The 18,314-nt window shown below is 42.7% G+C and overlaps 2 protein-coding genes and 2 non-coding genes across 6 annotated transcripts; 1 reads left to right on the top strand and 3 right to left on the bottom strand.

Annotated features, from left to right (window-relative positions):
* Positions 1-58: 58 nt before the first annotated feature.
* clgn (calmegin) lies at positions 59-10,348 on the bottom strand. Of its 2 annotated transcripts, none has more exons than XM_076727812.1 (15): positions 10,119-10,348; positions 7,142-7,432; positions 6,897-6,970; positions 6,671-6,729; positions 6,096-6,237; positions 5,896-5,977; positions 5,530-5,722; positions 4,861-5,050; positions 4,569-4,682; positions 4,309-4,465; positions 3,809-4,024; positions 3,524-3,640; positions 3,279-3,426; positions 2,982-3,130; positions 59-1,498 (listed from the first exon to the last, which is right to left on the bottom strand). In XM_076727812.1, the coding sequence occupies exons 2-15, from the start codon at positions 7,430-7,432 to the stop codon at positions 1,424-1,426; spliced, it is 2,007 nt and encodes a 668-aa protein (XP_076583927.1). In that variant the 5' UTR covers positions 10,119-10,348; the 3' UTR covers positions 59-1,423. The 2 variants fall into 2 exon arrangements, with proteins under 2 accessions (XP_076583927.1, XP_076583928.1); XM_076727813.1 differs by having other exon boundaries at positions 2,982-3,124; positions 10,119-10,346.
* Positions 10,349-11,052: 704 nt separating this feature from the next.
* Positions 11,053-15,207, top strand: exosc9 (exosome component 9). Of its 2 annotated transcripts, none has more exons than XM_076728074.1 (12): positions 11,053-11,227; positions 11,607-11,701; positions 12,049-12,168; positions 12,367-12,469; positions 12,547-12,684; positions 12,977-13,059; positions 13,385-13,517; positions 13,632-13,720; positions 13,850-13,996; positions 14,085-14,263; positions 14,528-14,600; positions 14,725-15,207. In XM_076728074.1, the coding sequence occupies exons 1-12, from the start codon at positions 11,162-11,164 to the stop codon at positions 14,786-14,788; spliced, it is 1,290 nt and encodes a 429-aa protein (XP_076584189.1). In that variant the 5' UTR covers positions 11,053-11,161; the 3' UTR covers positions 14,789-15,207. The 2 variants fall into 2 exon arrangements, with proteins under 2 accessions (XP_076584189.1, XP_076584190.1); XM_076728075.1 differs by having other exon boundaries at positions 14,531-14,600; positions 14,725-15,206.
* Positions 15,208-15,416: 209 nt separating this feature from the next.
* On the bottom strand, positions 15,417-15,488 carry trnaq-cug (transfer RNA glutamine (anticodon CUG)). Its single transcript has one exon. It is a non-coding gene; the product is annotated as a tRNA-Gln (tRNA).
* Positions 15,489-15,785: 297 nt separating this feature from the next.
* On the bottom strand, positions 15,786-15,859 carry trnai-aau (transfer RNA isoleucine (anticodon AAU)). Its single transcript has one exon. It is a non-coding gene; the product is annotated as a tRNA-Ile (tRNA).
* Positions 15,860-18,314: the final 2,455 nt, after the last annotated feature.

Here is an 18,314-nt window from a genome sequence, read left to right as displayed (position 1 = left end):
AGAGATGACAAGACAAAAAAATGAGCGTCAGTTGATCAGACTTGGCAAGTTTTTTTTTGTATTAAATAATTTTATTTTCAAGAGCAATGTACAATCCGCAAACAAATGTAAACAGGGATACCTGCCAGCATTTGGCAAGAACATAAACTACAAAAGCTTGAGACAATAATATAAAACAAATAAATTAGCATCAACATCTTGCCCAGGCAACGATCTAGGATCTGCACTCCCCCTAGTAAAGATATTCTGGGAAAGTCGTGCTGTGTACTGACTGAACGAGACACAGGTCATTGTCTTATCGACAGCTGATGGCCAAGGCATTCAAAACCACTTCTTTTTGCTGCGAGCACTGATAAAGTCAGTGTTTTATCACCAGCTTTGAACATATTTAATTTTACCTAGGCTCAGAATAAGCACATCAGTGGCATTTATTGAAGAAAACTGTCTCAAGTCACTCAAAACATGAAATCTTTAATCATACTGGCATAAAACAAATTTAAAACAAACCAATAAATAGTTGTCATTGCTAAACCTCATTCTTAAACTGCTATAACTTAGTAAAATAAACACAGAAAAGTAACTGATGCTCCTTACACACTACCTAAAACCTACACAGATCATCCTTTTTTTTTTTTCTTTTTTTTTTTAAAGAGGTAAACTTTTAAACTAAGCTGAGGCGACTTGTCAGCTGAAACGTCCTGACACTGCAGTAACATCTCACGCAGCCTGGTGTCCTCTCCTGGCGGCCTGTTCTTCAAATCCAAACTATTTCAATGAAGGAAGTAACTCTGTCAAACTGTGTCCTCGAACATGTTCTTTAAAACAAAGGACACGAGAATAAAGTCTAACTTCTGAGATGTAAGCCCCTAAGATATGCTGTAAAATGGTGTGAACGACTGGAGTCGACAGCGGCGCACACGCTCTCTGCTCCCTTCACTCTCAGAGGAGACAGACTGGAGGATCTATGATGGCATATATTCAGAGAGAGGAGTGACAGCAGAGAAGGGGTGAACAGGAACAGAGGTGGAGGAGGCGGCTTTTAAGGTTGACAGGCGTTTTGACAGCAATGGCTTGGAGAAGAGAAGAAGGAAGAAGGAGGTGTGGAAGCTCAAGATGGAGGAGGAAAAACAGCAAAATGCACAAAATCTCCAGGGGATTCATCAATGAGCAGACAGAAGGGAGAGACAAGACGAGGCGAGGAGTGACACAGGATGTGGTTTGGGGAACTGTGGACCTGTGATGGGTGCAGCTGAGGCATGGAGGAGATGTGATTGGGGCAGCCGGGGTGATTGCAGGCTACCAGATGGTTTGGAGGAAATATGTGCTGCTCCGCTCGGGGAGGGGGCGAGCAGCAGGAGAGACGGCCCTTCCACCTCCTCCGCACTGGGGGAGAAAGGAGACAGTAGGCGTGGGGTTCACCTCCTCAGTCTTTCCGTACCCTCCTCTTTCTCACAGCTTGTTTGTGGCTCTCTTTGGTGACGTCTCCTCCCTCCTTCGGCTGTTAAGAGCAAGAAAAGGCCTCATTTAATGGATGAGTCACACAACATCACTCTGAAGACATTTCAAATGACAAGAAGAGTGAAATATATAGTCGTTCTTAAAAGTGAAATCAAGGGCAGCCAGACTCCCTGACCATGCACATTTCTGACTAGGACAAGGACACAGTGTAAGAGATGTGAAATCGTCTTAACAAAAGGGAGGTGAGTCAATGATCCTGTTGAGTGTGACAGCATGAAGGAGGGAATAAATGCATGTGTGGCATTTGGGTCTGTGAGGTGTTTTGTACCCTATAACAACACGCCCCCCAAACAGCCACCTTTTAACCATGATGTATTCAAGGTCTCTAGTACAGGCAATATGAATTAGAACTAGAGGTTCCCATCCAACACCTGGTCCCCTGACTACAACGCTTGAGACCTTAAAGACCTGCAGACACCGTGCCCGTTTGCCCTCATGGGGCCAACAGTTTGTCAAATTTCTTGTGCCATAATATCATGAAGCAAGCACATAACTCATGATAAGCACCACATGATGTTCCAGCTCTGTGCTCAGAAAACGTTAGCATGAGAAAAACTGCAACCATGTGTGTAAAACCAAGTACGCTCGGCTGTACAGTGCACATATGTTGCATGCTACTAAAAAAATCCATCAGCATGATGAATGTAATTACTGCAGTAACACCTGTGAGATATCGCTTTGCAATGTGTGTGAGAGACGGCCTGAAACGGAGATGGTTTTCATTGTAAAGCAGCTCTTGGAATTAAGGTGGATGCAGCCAAAGCTGCTTGTTTGTGTGAGGTGAATCGATGGTGCCTCGCTGTTCCACTTTGCAGCTGTAGTCTGTTGTGAGTTTAAAAATCATGTCCCCAGCTGCATACATCCAACACTGCTTCCATAACTTGAATTTTCAACCCATATGCCTTGTTGCAAATGTCAGACAATGGCTTAAATTTAGAACGTGGGTTTTCAAAATAAAATACTTTGCATATTTACACAAGAGAGATGAACAGTCTAAATTTAGCTCTAATCAGATAAATATCATCTTACTGAGATATAACTTTTTTTTTTTTACTGACAGAGTGACCTGTGACAGCTGTTCTCCCTGCTCTGAAAGTGCACATGTTGTGAAAATTTATTCCATACATTTATTTATCATATATTGATTTTATCTGTTGCTCAATGAAATAGGTGGAAGTGCAAAATTCAATATTTAATAAATCAAAATGTATTAATTTTCTTAAATCAATTAAAACAGGGTTAGGTTTATTATTTTCGTTTTTTTTCGTATTTTGTTATCTCATTTTTAATCTATGACATTTTACATTAGCAGTACATTTTCTAACTGAAGGAGACAACAGTTATCCAGAGCCAGATGAGATGGACAAGGTGGAACCTTTTAACGATCAAGGTGAAGTGAAATGAAGAGAAAGCAGGTGGTGAAATGTGCGCAGATCCTCTGTTAAACTCACAAAGACACTAACCTCATCTTCTAATGTTCTCTCAGGAGCTTTGCTGTCCTCGTCTTCCTCCTCTTCCTCTTCCTCCTCTTCTTCCTCTTCCTCCCCCTCTGGATTGTCACCTCCAACATCTGCTCCATCCTTCTCCTCCTCCTCCTCGGCTTCCTCTGTTGCTTTTGAGACAGAGAGAGTAGAAGTGATGAGGACAGTGAGTCCAGAAAAGTACGAACAATGTAGAACAATGTGGCAGTAAAAGTACAATACTCCAGTCAATACAGCACCGGCAGAAGAGTGTGTATGACCTGTGTTTGACCCTCTAACCTGCAGCTGCTGCTCCCTCTGTAGCCTCAGCTTCTTTGTCATCCTCATCTGCTGCTGCCTCTTCCTCTTCTTCTTCATCCTCCTCCTCTTCTTCTATATCAGCCTTGGGAAGATCCACCTTCTTGTACACGTATTCGTCATCTGATTTCTAGGGCACAAAGTCGGGTTTAGAAGGTTTTCTGGTGTGCTTCTGCATTCATCGGGGATCAGAAACACAACAAATGAGCTCATTAGGTGCATGGTACCTTTGGCCAGCAGAAGAGCACAGTCAGTCCTACAGGCAAGCCCACTGTCAGTATGTAGATCACCCAGAGCCATGGCCGCTCCTCTGCTGCCATCATCAGCTGAGCAAAAATCCCTGGCTGGTGAGGAAAGACAAGAGACCAGAGAGCAAATGGTGAGCATTTGTGAGCCTTTCCCTTACAGAGATGGGCCACACTGTGGGAAATTATATGCACACAGTGACAATGTAAGTGTCTGTTAAGATGCTGCTCTGTGTTCCTGTTGCCCTTACGAAACATCACACTGACCTCGTTAGCGCTGGCCACCAGTTTCTTCAGCCCCCAGCTGTCAGAGGCCCAGCGGTCAGCCACCTCCTTGTGAGAGGTGATAATGAAGTTGTCAAAGTAGATATCTGAGGTCATGGACCACAACTCCAAGCCCAGAGCCTTGAAAGGTGCCATCCTGAACGGCTGCAGGTCCTCAAAATAGTCTGGGTTATCGATCTTACGCGGTTTCCAGACTCCCTTGGGAGAAGATGGAGAATGTGATGGTAAACAATTAGAAGGAAGGCATCACGGAATGGTTTCAGCTGGAACACAAACGTAAAGCGTCGCCAACAGGACAAGTTAGAGGGTAAACTGTCTTTCGGCTGTGTGCAGTCATGTGCATGTTGTCATTCAGGTTTAAAAAAACAAAAACTAAGAAGAGTCAATTTAAGAGTAATGGACTTAAGATGATTTTTCTAACTGATGCACTAACATAAAACACTAAGAAGCCAAACTCTTCAGCCTGGTGTTGTTATAGTTACCTGATAGTTGGGATTGTCCACCAGAGGGGCTTTCCACTTGCCCTTGTACTGAGGGTTGTTGATCTTGGGACGCTTCCACTCCCCACAGCCAGGGGCCGTTTCACAGGCTGGGTTGGGAATCTGCGGGGCTTCCCACTCTCCGTCCATCTCCTCGTCCCTGCACACAGGGGACAGCGGTTGTCATTTTCTCAGTGTAAACGCTCTGACATCATTCAGAAGCTGGTTAGGGGTTTGTTTGGGTGGTCAATGTGTTTATGTACCAGTCTTCTGGTTTCTCAGCGTTAGGGTCGGGGACAAACTCTGGTTCGTCGTCCAGCCAACCCTCTGGCTTCAAAGCATCAGGATCCTCAATTTTTGCTGGAGCATCTTCATCCCTGAGAGACAGAGACAGACACACACACACACACACACACACACACACACACACACACACACACAAAGACACACACAAATCCATGTTATTCATGACTTGGTCGCTGAGGCACTAACATTTAAACATGTCCTGTCTGCAACTAAATCTGTACTGTCGACTAGTATGGGGGTTGTAGTCACCAGTCATCGGGCTTGACAGCCTCAGGGTCAGGAATCTTGGCTCTCTCGTCCCAGTCTTCCGGCTTGGAGTCATTTGGGTCATCTATGTCTTTGGGCGGGTTGACTGGAGGCACCACGTCACGCAGCAGGCTGCCGCGGCTCACACTGGACTGGTCAATGAACATCTCGTAGCTGTTGTCTGGGTTCAGGACTGACAACAGGGGCAAATGTATATTTTTAAAAAAGCATAACATGTGCAGGTACATGTAAAACTGAAGTTGAAGTCATTGTGCTTCAGTGTGTACGCAAAGCATTACATATGAAAGACACATTTCAGACAGATAAAAACACTGATCAGCCACTTCAGTACACTTGTGCAATCTGTGGTGGTGTTGTACTGTAGTGCATTATATTGAAAGGCGTTTCTAATATTCTACCCCTATCCTGTACGTAAATGGGGGAGACAAAATATTAAGAACACCTCTCAATATAATGCAGTCCAGTTCAACACCACCACAAACTGCAACCTAAACAATATGCATTAATACCTCTCTGACAGCGACAGACAAAACTGAACATCATTATCTTGGTAAAGGCAGACGTTATGGCAAGCTGTTGAACTGGATCACATTAGATTATACAAGTAAACCTAATGAAATGACCCATGGTCTTTACAAACTCTCTCTGTACCCAAAGTGTAGAGGTGAGTCTTCTTGTCAGTGTAGAACTTCTTGAGGTCGACATCGGGCCTCTTGGCATGCTTCTCCTCGAAGTCTTTGTTCAGAGGATTCTGGTGGCGGAAGATGAAGTGTAGCTTGTAGTCTTCGCCACACTTGTCTGGTCCAAACATGATGGTGTAGGGTGTACGGTCTTGGAATTGTTCCTGCAGTGCAGAAGAAAAAATGGTGCCCAAGTGTAAGATGCTTTGGATATAAATGGCCATCAAATGGCCTTTATGTGCCATTTCTATCATACACAAGTACAATTCTACCGTGCACATGAAAACTTTAACACATTAAAAGTGGATTAATGCACAATGACAACATGTATACCAACCAGACTGAGACTGCCAGTGTCTGAAAGCAGTTTGACATATGCTCCACCACAGTCGATACCATCCTGGAAATTCACCTCATACCTGCAACCAGAACACAACAAAACAATTAAACAAGTCTTGGCAACATAATTTTACAGTTTTGTTGACTGTAAAATGTGAGTAGCATATCTTAGCCATGCATGTAAATGTTTGAACTCACTGTAAGACCAGAGGTTCATCCTGGAAGACAAAGGGTTTGTCCATCATTGCGGCGATTGCGTGGTGCTTGGCCCGGGACTTCAGCACCAGACCCTGGTCTCCTGGAACTTTATTCTCCTTCAGCTGCTCCACAGCCCACTTCCCTACAGCCAGAGAGGAGAGGGATGGACATTCAACAACTGGACCTCTTTTTTCAGGGTCATGCTAACATTGCGGTAGGCTATGATTCATTCATTTTTTATTTATTTATTTTTTTTTGCTGGGGTAGCAGTCTCAGACCTTGAGACTTTCGTGTAGTCAACAGAACATCGCCAGACACTGTTTTACTGTCTGAGTTGAGGTGTTGTGACCTCAATCTCAGCTATTACGCTGCCAAGTGAAGTGTTATCACAACTAACAAGGATGATGGCCAAAACTACAACAATGTGACCTATGGTCGTCAATATATTTCTCATTTGTGTCATACATGAGAAAAGTGAGTCTGTGTGAAGTAAGGAGAGGAGAACAGCAAGTTCTACCTCTTTATAAGCTGTAAGCATACAGGTGAACTACTAGAAAGTGAATAAAGCAACCAACCATCATATTTGGCAATGTCATCATCTGCATCCCCCTTCACCGTTTTTGACAGCTGCCATCTGTGGAACATCAACATCACAAAACTCTTGGCTTCCACACAAGAAAAGCTGAACACACACACAAACACACTACAAGCACTGATTGTCTCGGTTTATCCTGGTCACTCAGTACCGTTGGAGGCTCATGTGTCCTAGTATGCATCAAACATTTACACTGTGGGCTATACCTGCCCAGTGATCCATCATCAAACGTCTCTGCAAAGTAGACATCTCCAGTGGGAGTAGGAGTCTTGTATGTTACCTGGGGAGCAAAAACCATAAATTAGAAGTTGATATACATGCCATTTTCCCTTAATCCAGAGATTTACAACAGTCAAGAAAGCATTTCTTTATTGTAATTTAATTTACTATCTTTCATACTTCAGTTTCACGTGCGACCATTACTTGACCTACACTGTGACCCATTTCTTACTTGAAAAGAAACATTTGCATCCATTCCAGCTTTGTCAGCCTTCCCACTTGCTGTGGCCGTCTCATCAGAGTGGTCTTCATCCATTACAGTTGCCTCCATCTCCTCCTCCTCCTCCTCCTCTTCTTCTTCTTCTGCCGCCATCAGAACATTTAATTCCTCCTCATCCAAGCCCATATCTTCATCGGCGTCTGTAACACCAACCTCCAGCTGCTCTTCCTGGGCTGCCACAGCTGCCACAGCCAGGAAGGACAGGAGCAACATGCACCATATCCAACCCCTGTCCAGCTTCATCTGTAGAGGGGAAAAAAATAGGGGCAGGGGTGTGGTGATTACAGGAGGGTGAACAGGGTGTGTGATAAGGGCATCAGTGAAGAGCATGGTGTGAGCAGCAGAGTGAGGAGGGAGTGTTATGTGAGAATGAAGGAGGGGGATGGGAAGAAGAGGCAGGTGTGAGTGAGATAGTTATTTATGGAGAGAAATGGAAAGTGTGTATGTGTGTGCATGTGTATGTGCACGCATGGGGGGGGGCATCACGTATAAATAGAGAACACAAGTGTGTAAAAGGAAGGAGGGATGAAAGTCAGAGAAAAAACAAAAGAGTGAGGTCACATTAGTAGATCCCATCCTTATCTCATGTTTTTTCCCAACAATATTTCCTCAAAAAAACCTTTACATCTGCCCTGTCTCTGCTGTAATGCATCTCTAAAGGATAATTCATAAAGACAGGCTCCTTCTACGCAGAAGCCAGAAACATCTGCACGGTCAACATACAACTGACCTCTTTGGATTTACAATATGTCCTCTTTCTACAACACCCTCACTAGTCCCATTTTGTAGCAGCAAATGCGTCAGATTACAATCTTTGTGTGTGTCCTAATAATCACTTGAAACCTTAAAAGATATCCTATTGAATAATGGTGCAATTCACAGATCTGTTACAGCAAACAACAGATTCAATGACCTCCTATTGATCGGGCCACACCTGCTCACTCTTATTGTGAGCAGCAGGAATTGAAAAGCATCACTACAGACAGCACAGAAGCACACTTTCATTAATTCCTAATTACCTTTAATTCCCATAATGCTGTTGTTCTATTTGCTAACATCAGAGCGCAGGAGGATCAAAAGGATTCTGATAAGCATAAGGGAGAGATGATGAATGGGGAGCACTACTAAGAACTAGCTTATCTTGAAAAGCATCAAGATTTATTTGCATCTTCATTTTGAAAGCAAACCCAGTTCATACAAAATCTTGGCCACATTCCATACAGGAAGAGGTGAGCAACAAAGGCGGATTCTGATTTGAGAATATACAAAACGTGTTTGTGTAAAAAAAGAAAATTAAAAGCTTGATGCAGTTGTTTAAATCAACAGTGTCTCAGAAGTAGGTACACTGCAAAACTTCTTTTGAGCTGTTGCTTTTTGTTGCACAGAATCCAGTGAAGCTATTACGTGCTTGTATTCATATCAGTGGGGTATTGAGGGCCCTCAGTGGATTGGCTTCCTGTCTCTAACAACAATGAATCAGAGGTGACATTGGGAGTTAAAACTGAATAGACAAGCTCTTTCCTTGTCCTTCTACTCCAATCAATGACTTGTATTTGTGTCCATAAAATAAGTAACTATGGATAAGTAGAGGTATGGTACTTGATGAAAATTTCAGCTGCCTGAACATGAAGATCTACCTTTACTTTCACTTCACAGAATCAGGCATGGCTTCAGCAGCAGGCACATCATGACATCCTCAACAGTAAAAGGACCTGTTTGAGGCCAACTATTAATTGGTTGAATGTGTGATACCCCATGGCTTTCCTGTTCTACATGACATGTCTTTTAAGTATGTCAGGGGTGGTGAACTGGGCCAATGGTTACCACCTTATGAAGGTAATGAAGGTTAGATAAACTCATGCTAAATTCAATATTGCTCTCTGACATAATTACTCCAATTTTGGTCTGTCTGTGAAGCAGCTTCGAGCTCTTTCCTCAGGAAACAGATATCACAGCTTAGCCTTGTGTTCTGACTAAACACAGACAGGGTTCAGCAACAGACATGTGGAGCTCATACACCCCTTACACTCAGACATAACATGCAAGGAGCCAATGAACTGCATGGCATCGTGTAAACATCTCTCCTGCTATCAGTCCAACAGGAATATAGGTAAGGTCCCCCTTCGGTGAATCTATCAAGTTGTGGCCAAAGTCTAAACAGGTACAGTATCTCCAAACAGTTGCCACTGTCTATGGCGAGTCATATCAACCTCACATCCATTAAGACAAGTTTATCATTACGAGCTAAGAGAAGGCAAAGGAGCTGACAGGAATTCCCTTTATCCAAGTTTCAGTGTGTAGATAAACAGGCCATTCTCCAACTAGCTGATCTGTCTGTATGTCAGCTACACAGCCAAATCTATGTCCCATTAAGCTTAATTTCTCCTTTGTGACACAGTTACAAAGGAATTTCTCCTTTGTGCAAGTGTACATCCCTCACCAACCTCCGCTTGACGTTAACGTTTGCCAACAAGGTCTTATTTCATTCCTATCACTATGTAAGATAATATAATTGGACAGATCTTGGACCTATAGAGAAAAGGTCATAGGACAGGGTTGTGGAGCTAACATGGCTGCCTCCGAACACTGCAATGTCCAAACTGTTTCAGATGAATGGCTTCGGCTGCAGCACCTGCTCCGCTAGCTAGCTAACTAGCTGGACCGCGCGCCAATCAAATACAGCAAACATTAGCATAACATAAGGTTAGCTCCTGAACTCAAGGGCTTATGGAGAGAGCCCAGTAATGAAACATCACCTGCCGTTAAAAACACAAAAGAAAAAAAAGAAGAAAAGATTTTAGTATAAAGGGTGGCCGACAATGTCTCATTAGACTTCAGAAATAAGAGGATAGCAACGGTTAGCTTGCTAAATTAGCAGTGATGTCGCACAGGGATGGAGGAGAGAATGAATGAGCGCACGAAAACAAACCTTTCGCCTTCTTGTAGTTGCAGAGCAAATTCCTCAATAAAAGCTCCTTCTCCGCTTTGAAAAAAAAACGGAGAAAATATCTTGTGCGCTTGGCCCTCTGACAGTGTCACCAAGACTCGCCGTGCAGGCTTGGGAAAGAAAACACGGTCGTCGGCTGGAGAGGATGGAATATAGATGACAGCTTGGCCCGGATAACGGTGAACGGTTGATGAGTGCGAGCGTGTCCCTGCAAATGGGCATGCGCAGTGCGCCCAGATGGCCTGCGAGACAGCGCTGCAGATGTCGGGCGAGAATGGTGCCTTCACGTGCCAGAGGCATTTATAGGAAACGAGTTTAGACACTACTCTGTTTCTACTCATATGACTATTGTTTTACATGAGATACGGTTTCAGTGGCAGTTGCTACAGAAACAACTACAACACTTTCCACACCACTTAAAATGTTCCTTTTCTTCCTATTATAAAGCATATTCTTTAGTGTAATGAAATACAGTTTTTAATAAACATGCATGATGCACAGGACAAAATGGCAGTTTGCCGATCGACTGCTACAAAGCAACCCAAAAGTAGCTACGATACGGGACCCATTCTGTTAGTGTTCCAACAAAAGCCCACGAGTACCTGATACGTGTTCATATTTCAAAATACCTCCAAAATACTACAGGTACTTGCTGTCAATATTTACAACATAAAAAAGTCCCAAATTACGAGGTATCAGAAACTTCCTCTGTAGTGAGGTTGCAAAATAAGAGCACATTTTCAGTAAATTGTACCAAAAATGCTCCGCGGTCACAGTGCCAACAAATATTTGGTTTATAATAAATAAATACATGTAGGCTAACATAACCGCCCGTTCACAATCATTCAAAAGTGGCCAAATTAAAACAAATATATTTCCCATACTTTTACTATGGCATGTTACATGCACTTCCGGGGTAGAGTTCAGAAAACATTGACGGTAGGCACATGCCTGTCGGAGCACTGGCATCGTCGTTGTGCATTAAACTGTTGAAATCTAACCATAACCACTGACAGTTCCGCAGGATGAAGGACACACCGCTGTCAAACTGTGAACGGGACTTCCTGCTGAAAGCCATCGCAGAGAAGAAGGTGAGCTGGATTCAGGACTTTGTGTCCACATTGTGCCCTGACTCATGAGACTGGTGCAGAAAATGATGTTGCACAGAAGGAAAACAGTACTGTATTTGAACACTTACGACTAACTTACTGTAACTGCTACGAAATAAAGAATATTTCTTAGTGATTCATCCAATAACCGGAAGGTGGACTGCTTCCAAACACCATGGGTCACAAAGCCAATCTCCAGTAATTGTAAACACAAAGGATTCAGTGTCTTTATTTCGGACTTTGGCTCATGGATTTGTGCTTTGGGGGAATTGTTGTCCTCTCACAATACAGAACATAGTAGTTTCTCAAACATGTCGCCTGTTGTGGGTCTGTGGGGGTCTCACCTGTCCCCTCCCTGCAGCGCCTGGATGGACGACAGACCTACGACTACAGAAAGATGAAGATCACATTTGGGACTGACTATGGATGCTGCTTTGTAGATCTGGGGAAAACCAGGTGAAACCACATACATGTCTTTGCTTTTTCTACCTAGCAACCCACCCTCATAAAAAAGTGTTGCTAAATTAACCTTTTCAAGTTAGCCGTCACATTATTGTACAGTATGAAAGCGTAATATACTGTATTTTCAATAAATATTCATGCAAGATTTTTTTGTGACAGTAGCATTCTTGTGCAGCATTTAATAAAAATTTCGCAGAACAAATTTATTATCTTTGAAAATATTTGTAACGCTTAAACAAAGTTCTATGTGCTTGTCTTCAAACATTCACAGAACTCATACAAATTCATGTGTAACATTTGTATTTATGAAGAATATCATAAGCTATTCCTGTTGTCTACAGAGTCATGGCTCAGGTGTCGTGTGAGCTGGTGCCTCCTAAAGAGAGTCGACCAAATGAGGGAATCATGTTCTTCAACATCGAGCTGTCACCCATGGCCTCACCAGCATTTGAACAGGGCAGGTGAGACAGAACTAAAGAGGTCATGTTTGTACTTTTCTCCGGAAACATCTGACAGATTATGTGTTAATGTAAAAATGAGAATTATTTGATGGCGTGCAGGGACGTGTTCGACCAGGACTGTGTCTGAAACATGCTTCATTTAGTCAAACACTTTGTGCAGACAGTGTAAATCATCTGTGGGCTTTCCTTTCTCTCCAGACAGTCTGAGCTGTCAGTGAAGCTAAACCGACAGCTGGAGAGATGCTTGAGGAACTCCAAGTGCATTGATACTGAGTCCCTGTGTGTGGTGTCTGGAGAAAAGGTAAAACATACACACAAGCAAGAAAAACAGCAAAGAAGCGTATCCAGTGTGATGAGGGTGTGTGTGTCTGTGTTCAGGTGTGGCAGATCAGAGTGGACGTTCACCTGTTGAATCATGATGGGAACCTGATGGATGCTGCCAGCATCGCTGCCATCACCGCTCTGTGCCACTTCAGACGCCCTGATGTCGGCATCCAGGGAGACGAAGTGACAGTGGTGAGTCAGCAACAGACTCAGCAGGTGGTGTCTCTGCTTCACTAAGTCTGCTGGGAAATGTGCGATGCTCCAAACGCCAAAACTGCTCTGTTCTGTGAATTTCTCTGATGGTGCTTACAGAGGATGTGATGTAGGAGCTTTGCTGCTTTACGACAAGTCGCCACTACTAATTCAGTTTCATTTTAATGTCAAAACAAAAAGCTTTTCTGTCGTAACTCATGTCAGGACGGTTTTCATTTCTTTTATACTTTGTGTTGTTTGTAATTGTGTGTTTATTGCTGTGCTCCTTCAGTACAGTCCAGAGGAGAGAGACCCTATTCCTCTGAGTATCTACCACATGCCTATCAGTGTCAGCTTCTCCTTCTTCCAGCAAGGGTAAGAACCACATTTCAGTACAAGACAGAGTCATTATCTGTGCAAAGGAAAAAATGTTACTATGTTCATTTGAGGGGCGCTCTGTTCATTCATTCCTCTAGTTTATTTTGGATCATGTAGTTTGTGGTGCATTTGAACTGTGTTGCAATTTGCAGAGAGGTGTGTCTGATATTCAGCCTCCCCTCGCTTTGTATGTATTGCATTACACTGAATCAGTTTTAGCTAGGTGTACCTAATAAACTGCCAACTGAGTGTGAACTACAAACTCACAAAGTTTATATGTGATCCAAGTTTTCTTCCTGTGTACTTCCTGTTCGCTCTGCAGGACTTACCTGCTGGTGGACCCCTCAGAGCGGGAGGAACGGGTGATGGATGGCTTGCTGATGATCGCCATGAACAAACACAGAGAAATCTGCTCCATCCAGTCCAGCGGGGGCATCATGTTGCTTAAAGAGCAGGTGAATGGAGTCTAGATGATATTGCTTCGTTTTGGAGCCATAAAGGTCAATTAGTAAAACAAGTAAAAAACAAAGAGTTAATCACTAATGTACTTCTTATGTGTGGTCTTGAAGGTTATGAGATGCAGTAAAATAGCCAGCGTCAAAGTGTCTGAAATCACAGAACTCATCAGTCAAGCCCTGGAGAATGACAAGAAAGCAAGGTGAGCAGTAGCAGCACGTTACCACACCTCAGTGTTCCACAGCAAACTGTGCAAGTGGACACATTTAACGCCATGTTATCCCCTGGTGTTGTCATTAGAAGATGACCTCTGTGCTTTTACACTATTCAGGAAAGCCGGTGGCAGGTGTGGTTTTGCAGAGTCTATGCCTCAGGAGCGAATCACAGCACTGAAAATGGACGAGACTCCAGTGGAGATGACAGATGTGTCAGATAGAGCCAATGACGTCATTCAGAAAGCCGAGGCCCCACCTCACACGTATCCTTCACTGAGCCTGAATCACACCACCATCTTCCAACAGCAGGTCATTTTACATCCACTGTGGCTCCTTAACCATACACACCAGTGTGCCTTCCCCCGTGGTGCCTGTCCCAGGTGTGGGTCAGGTAGGGCAGGGGCTGCAGAACACCTGGGGACTAGAGGAGGATGACGAGGAAGAAGAAAATGACAACAGTGGTGAAGAACAGGAGGAAAAAGTAACACAGATGGAAGAGGAACTGCATGAAAAGGAGGAGAGCAGAGGAGGTTATTACATGTTTCTCATTCTTAATATCAAGAAAGAGTTATATAGGTATGATTTCTTTTTTCAGACAGGAGACAGACAGGAATGAGCATCAACTCGCAAATGTAATATAATGTAAAGTAAAAGTTGTTTAAAGGAGAAAGCAAAATAACATTTCTGACAGATGTGATGCAGTAGGCAGGAATCATATTTCAATATTATGTAATCTGTACGTTTTACTTTGAATGACTTGAAAACATAAATGGGGAATTCGTTTTGTTTCGCAGTAGATGTTGTTGAGATATCTGACAGTGAAGAGGAGGAAGTGGTCATACTTCATCCGGAGACACCAGCTCCCAAGTAGGTGCATCGGTTGTCTCTTCGATGTGTAGGACATTGTAGTCAGCAGCAGAGGAGGTATGCACTCTTTACACATGGATTACCAGATTGTTTTTTTTAATTCACATCTTTTTCTCGCTGTCAGAAATACAGGACTCAGCAGCCACCAGAAGGGGGCAGCAACGTCAAAGAAAAGACAGAAGAAGTGAAGTCGAGCGCAGTCAGAGATCTTCATATGAACAGCAGAGTCAGCAGCTGCAGCATCTCTTCATAATAAACTCCTGTCCTGGCTGAAGTGATTCCTTCCTGCTGTAGCTGACGATTGGGATCAAACAGCTGTTACAGTACAGAGACACTTCCCAGTGTTGGATTCTTACTCTGAGAACGAGAACAAGAAGTTTACTTATTGCTTGTAGCCATTTGGATCAATTTCGAAACAGACCATGCTGAGAAATGTACAAAACATGAGTTGTAACTTTTTTATGATTAAAGAGAATATTCTTAACCACCATTGGGTGTTTTACAGACGTTTACATCTCAGCTTGAACAGTGATATATTTTTCTAAGGTAAAATGTGATCTGTGGTGGTGAGTGTAATTGAAATAAAAAGGAAAACATAAACATGTTTATCTCTTGTAGGTTTTCTGGTTTGAATCCAATCATGCATTTAACTGAAAATACTGGAAGTATAAGATTGTTTCTTTCTCGATAGGTAGTGTTTGTGGTGCCAGAAAGCTCAAGCTGTGGGTGGAATGACAATTATTATTCACTCACTTTCTGTAGGTTACGTGAAGTATTCATGCAGTTGCACAGTAAAGTGTGAAATGGCGAAAACACAGGTTCCACCGAGATTTGAACTCGGATCGCTGGATTCAGAGTCCAGAGTGCTAACCATTACACCATGGAACCCCTACACTCACTTTCACCATCATTTAAAGAAATATATATTTATTCCTAATACGTCATACCACATAATTTCTACTGACGACTGTGCAACTTCTAATAAGACTATAGCAACATTGTGATTCTCATTGCAACAGATATTAGACTATTTTCCCGAACAGTAACTAGTTCCCGCTGACGTTTACTACATCAGGCATTGTTAGCTAGCATATATATTGTGAGAAAGTAATGAATTGAAAAAACACATGCTAGCTGCTTTCGCTAAGAACAAACTAACAAGATACATTGAGCAAAAGACTGGCTTGGCCCGTACGGGGATCGAACCCGCGACCTTGGCGTTATTAGCACCACGCTCTAACCAACTGAGCTAACCGGCCATGCGTTCTTGAAGATCCGGCGTCTCTTAAGTATCAAGTCACGTATAATTGTTGCGCTATTTCAATTTGTGGGTTCCCTTTGTGGTCATCAACCTGCCATTTTACCACTACAAACACACACAGCAAATTCAATTTAATTGAAGGTCTACTGTTGCTCTAAAGATAGCTAAGGAATAGAATTCTCTTGTGTTCACAGGAGATGTCCAAAGTTGGAACCAAAATGTGTCCTTGGCGAACAGAACAAAAGCGGATGTCTCAGTATTTGGTCCAAGTACATTGAGGACACATTTCCGTGGTAATACAAGAGAAGGAACGAGTTGCAAAATGTGTTATTTTCAACATCTATTAGTTTCTAATTACTCACTGTGGCATGATATGGATATGTGTGTGGTACACACACACAAGCCTGGGTGGTTTTCTTGTCCTATTTCCGATAAATCTTGTGCACATATACTTGCACTCTGCACAGAACTTGTTATGATGCCTCACTGGTCGGGGAGCTCATCTACTGTATGTTCCCAGGGTCCTGTGCTCTCCAGTTCAATATTCTATTAATACACATTAACCCTCCTATTGTGTTCAGGTCAAAACCCCAATCCCTAAACCCAGGACCCTTGAAAAATAGGAATGGCTCTACACTGAGGCAGCCAAATACCTTCGCTCAGCCACACCTCTGCCTTTGCTCCAGATTTTGTGGGAGCCATGTCAAGCACTGAGGTGACAGAGTTGGCAAGGCTTCCCCTCTTAACAGATACGCATGACTAACTGCTCAGTAATGCTGCCTAATTTGTGCACATAAAGTTCTGTGTAATCCTCTGAATTTGTCTCCTCCCCAAGAGTTCAGGAGTTTAAGTTTTCGTCTTTTCCTTCTGGTTAGCTGATAAGGTACCACAGGTGCAGCTGTATTTTCTTCACACAGGCACACAAGGCACTCATACACACACGGCCCGGCAGTCAGTGGAAAAGTACTGGAAAAAGCAGAGACCGCACACCAGCCTCATCACTGTCATTAACAGGTCCACACACAAAGCCACAGACCACGGTTGCCTCCTTGGTGTATTAAATGACATAGAGGGATAATGTGTGATATCAGATTCGCTATTTGACCACTCAATTGATGATCAGTGTGGTTAGTACAGCCATAACAGTGCATCATGGGTGTGAGCAGTGCTGTGAAGGCTGTAATTAACACAGCTAGATTTATAATGGGGAGACCTGATATCACTGCGGCATCTATCTCTTTAACCAAACTTCTTTTGCAGGTTTTTGAATGCACACATGTACATTCAAAAAGAGTATATGTGAAAATATATACAAGCATGATCAGGAATTAATTATGTTAAAAACAAAAAAGAATAAAATAGGCATTATGAGGAGGCCAAGCCAGCATGTATTATTACCATGTATTATTTTACATATAATGTTATTAGGATATAGAATATTAGTACTTAAAGGTATACAAAATGAAGTAAGGTCACATCTTTTTTTGCTGAGTGAAATGAGGAGGTAATCTAATTTCTGATTTAACCTGGGTTTTAATTAAAAGATCAGTGCAGCACATTAAGAGAACACTGTTAATCAGGACAAGCTGACTTTACTTAAGAAATTAGAGGGAAGAGACTGCCTTAAAGATATCGAGTAACTGATAATGGAGACACTAATTTGTTTAAGTGATTTGAATGCTATCGGATTGGGAGAAACAATTTCAGTTCAAGACAATATTCACCAAATTATATGTACTTGAAGCCTGCAGGTTTTTTATTCAAAATTTCATGAGAGCAGTAAAACTCATGTTGTGGAATTGTGGAATGCCATTTAGTCAAATGATTTGTCAATTAAGCTTCAACTTACCACATTTCACAACATGAAAAAAGATGAAGGAAGAAAATGGCTCAGCCTCTTTAACTCCATTACAGTCAGTGGTCAACCTGGTCAATATTCATCCAATGATGGTGAAAAATATTAAACAGAGAAAATGTCTGGGTTTTTGACTTCTGCTAACTCAGCCAGTACAGACAATTTATCTACTGCTATTAGTGAGTTACAGACAATGTGAAAAAAGGCAACACAAACATGGCAGTTGCCTTCTTTGTCATTTAACAAGCTCTGCTCATGCACCTACGCCAGGGATCAGCTGATCCTGCTCCATAACACGGCAGAGGAAACCCAGCGTTTCCTGTGAGAAAAAGTCCTCCCCTTGGTTTTCGAGGGGAATGTGAGAAGTCTTTGGCAAATGCATTCTGCCTCTTTTTCTCTCCACATGTTTACCTGCATGCAACCAAAGTTTGCTCAGACTACAAATGAACTATGGATGGAAACCAGAATGCTTCTGATACCAAAATCTCGCCTGCAGATTCTGCATACATGGAGATTGTTGAAATTATTTTATATTGTTGAAATAGAAACTAATTCCAGGCTAAATGCCTCATCTGACTTCTTGCCTTAACCTGTTCAC

This window comes from Chaetodon auriga, chromosome 4 (assembly GCF_051107435.1).
Source record: "Chaetodon auriga isolate fChaAug3 chromosome 4, fChaAug3.hap1, whole genome shotgun sequence".
NCBI lineage: Eukaryota > Metazoa > Chordata > Actinopteri > Chaetodontiformes > Chaetodontidae > Chaetodon > Chaetodon auriga.
The sequence above is the reverse complement of the archived record's forward strand: the minus strand, read 5'-3'. Positions and strand labels throughout refer to the sequence as shown.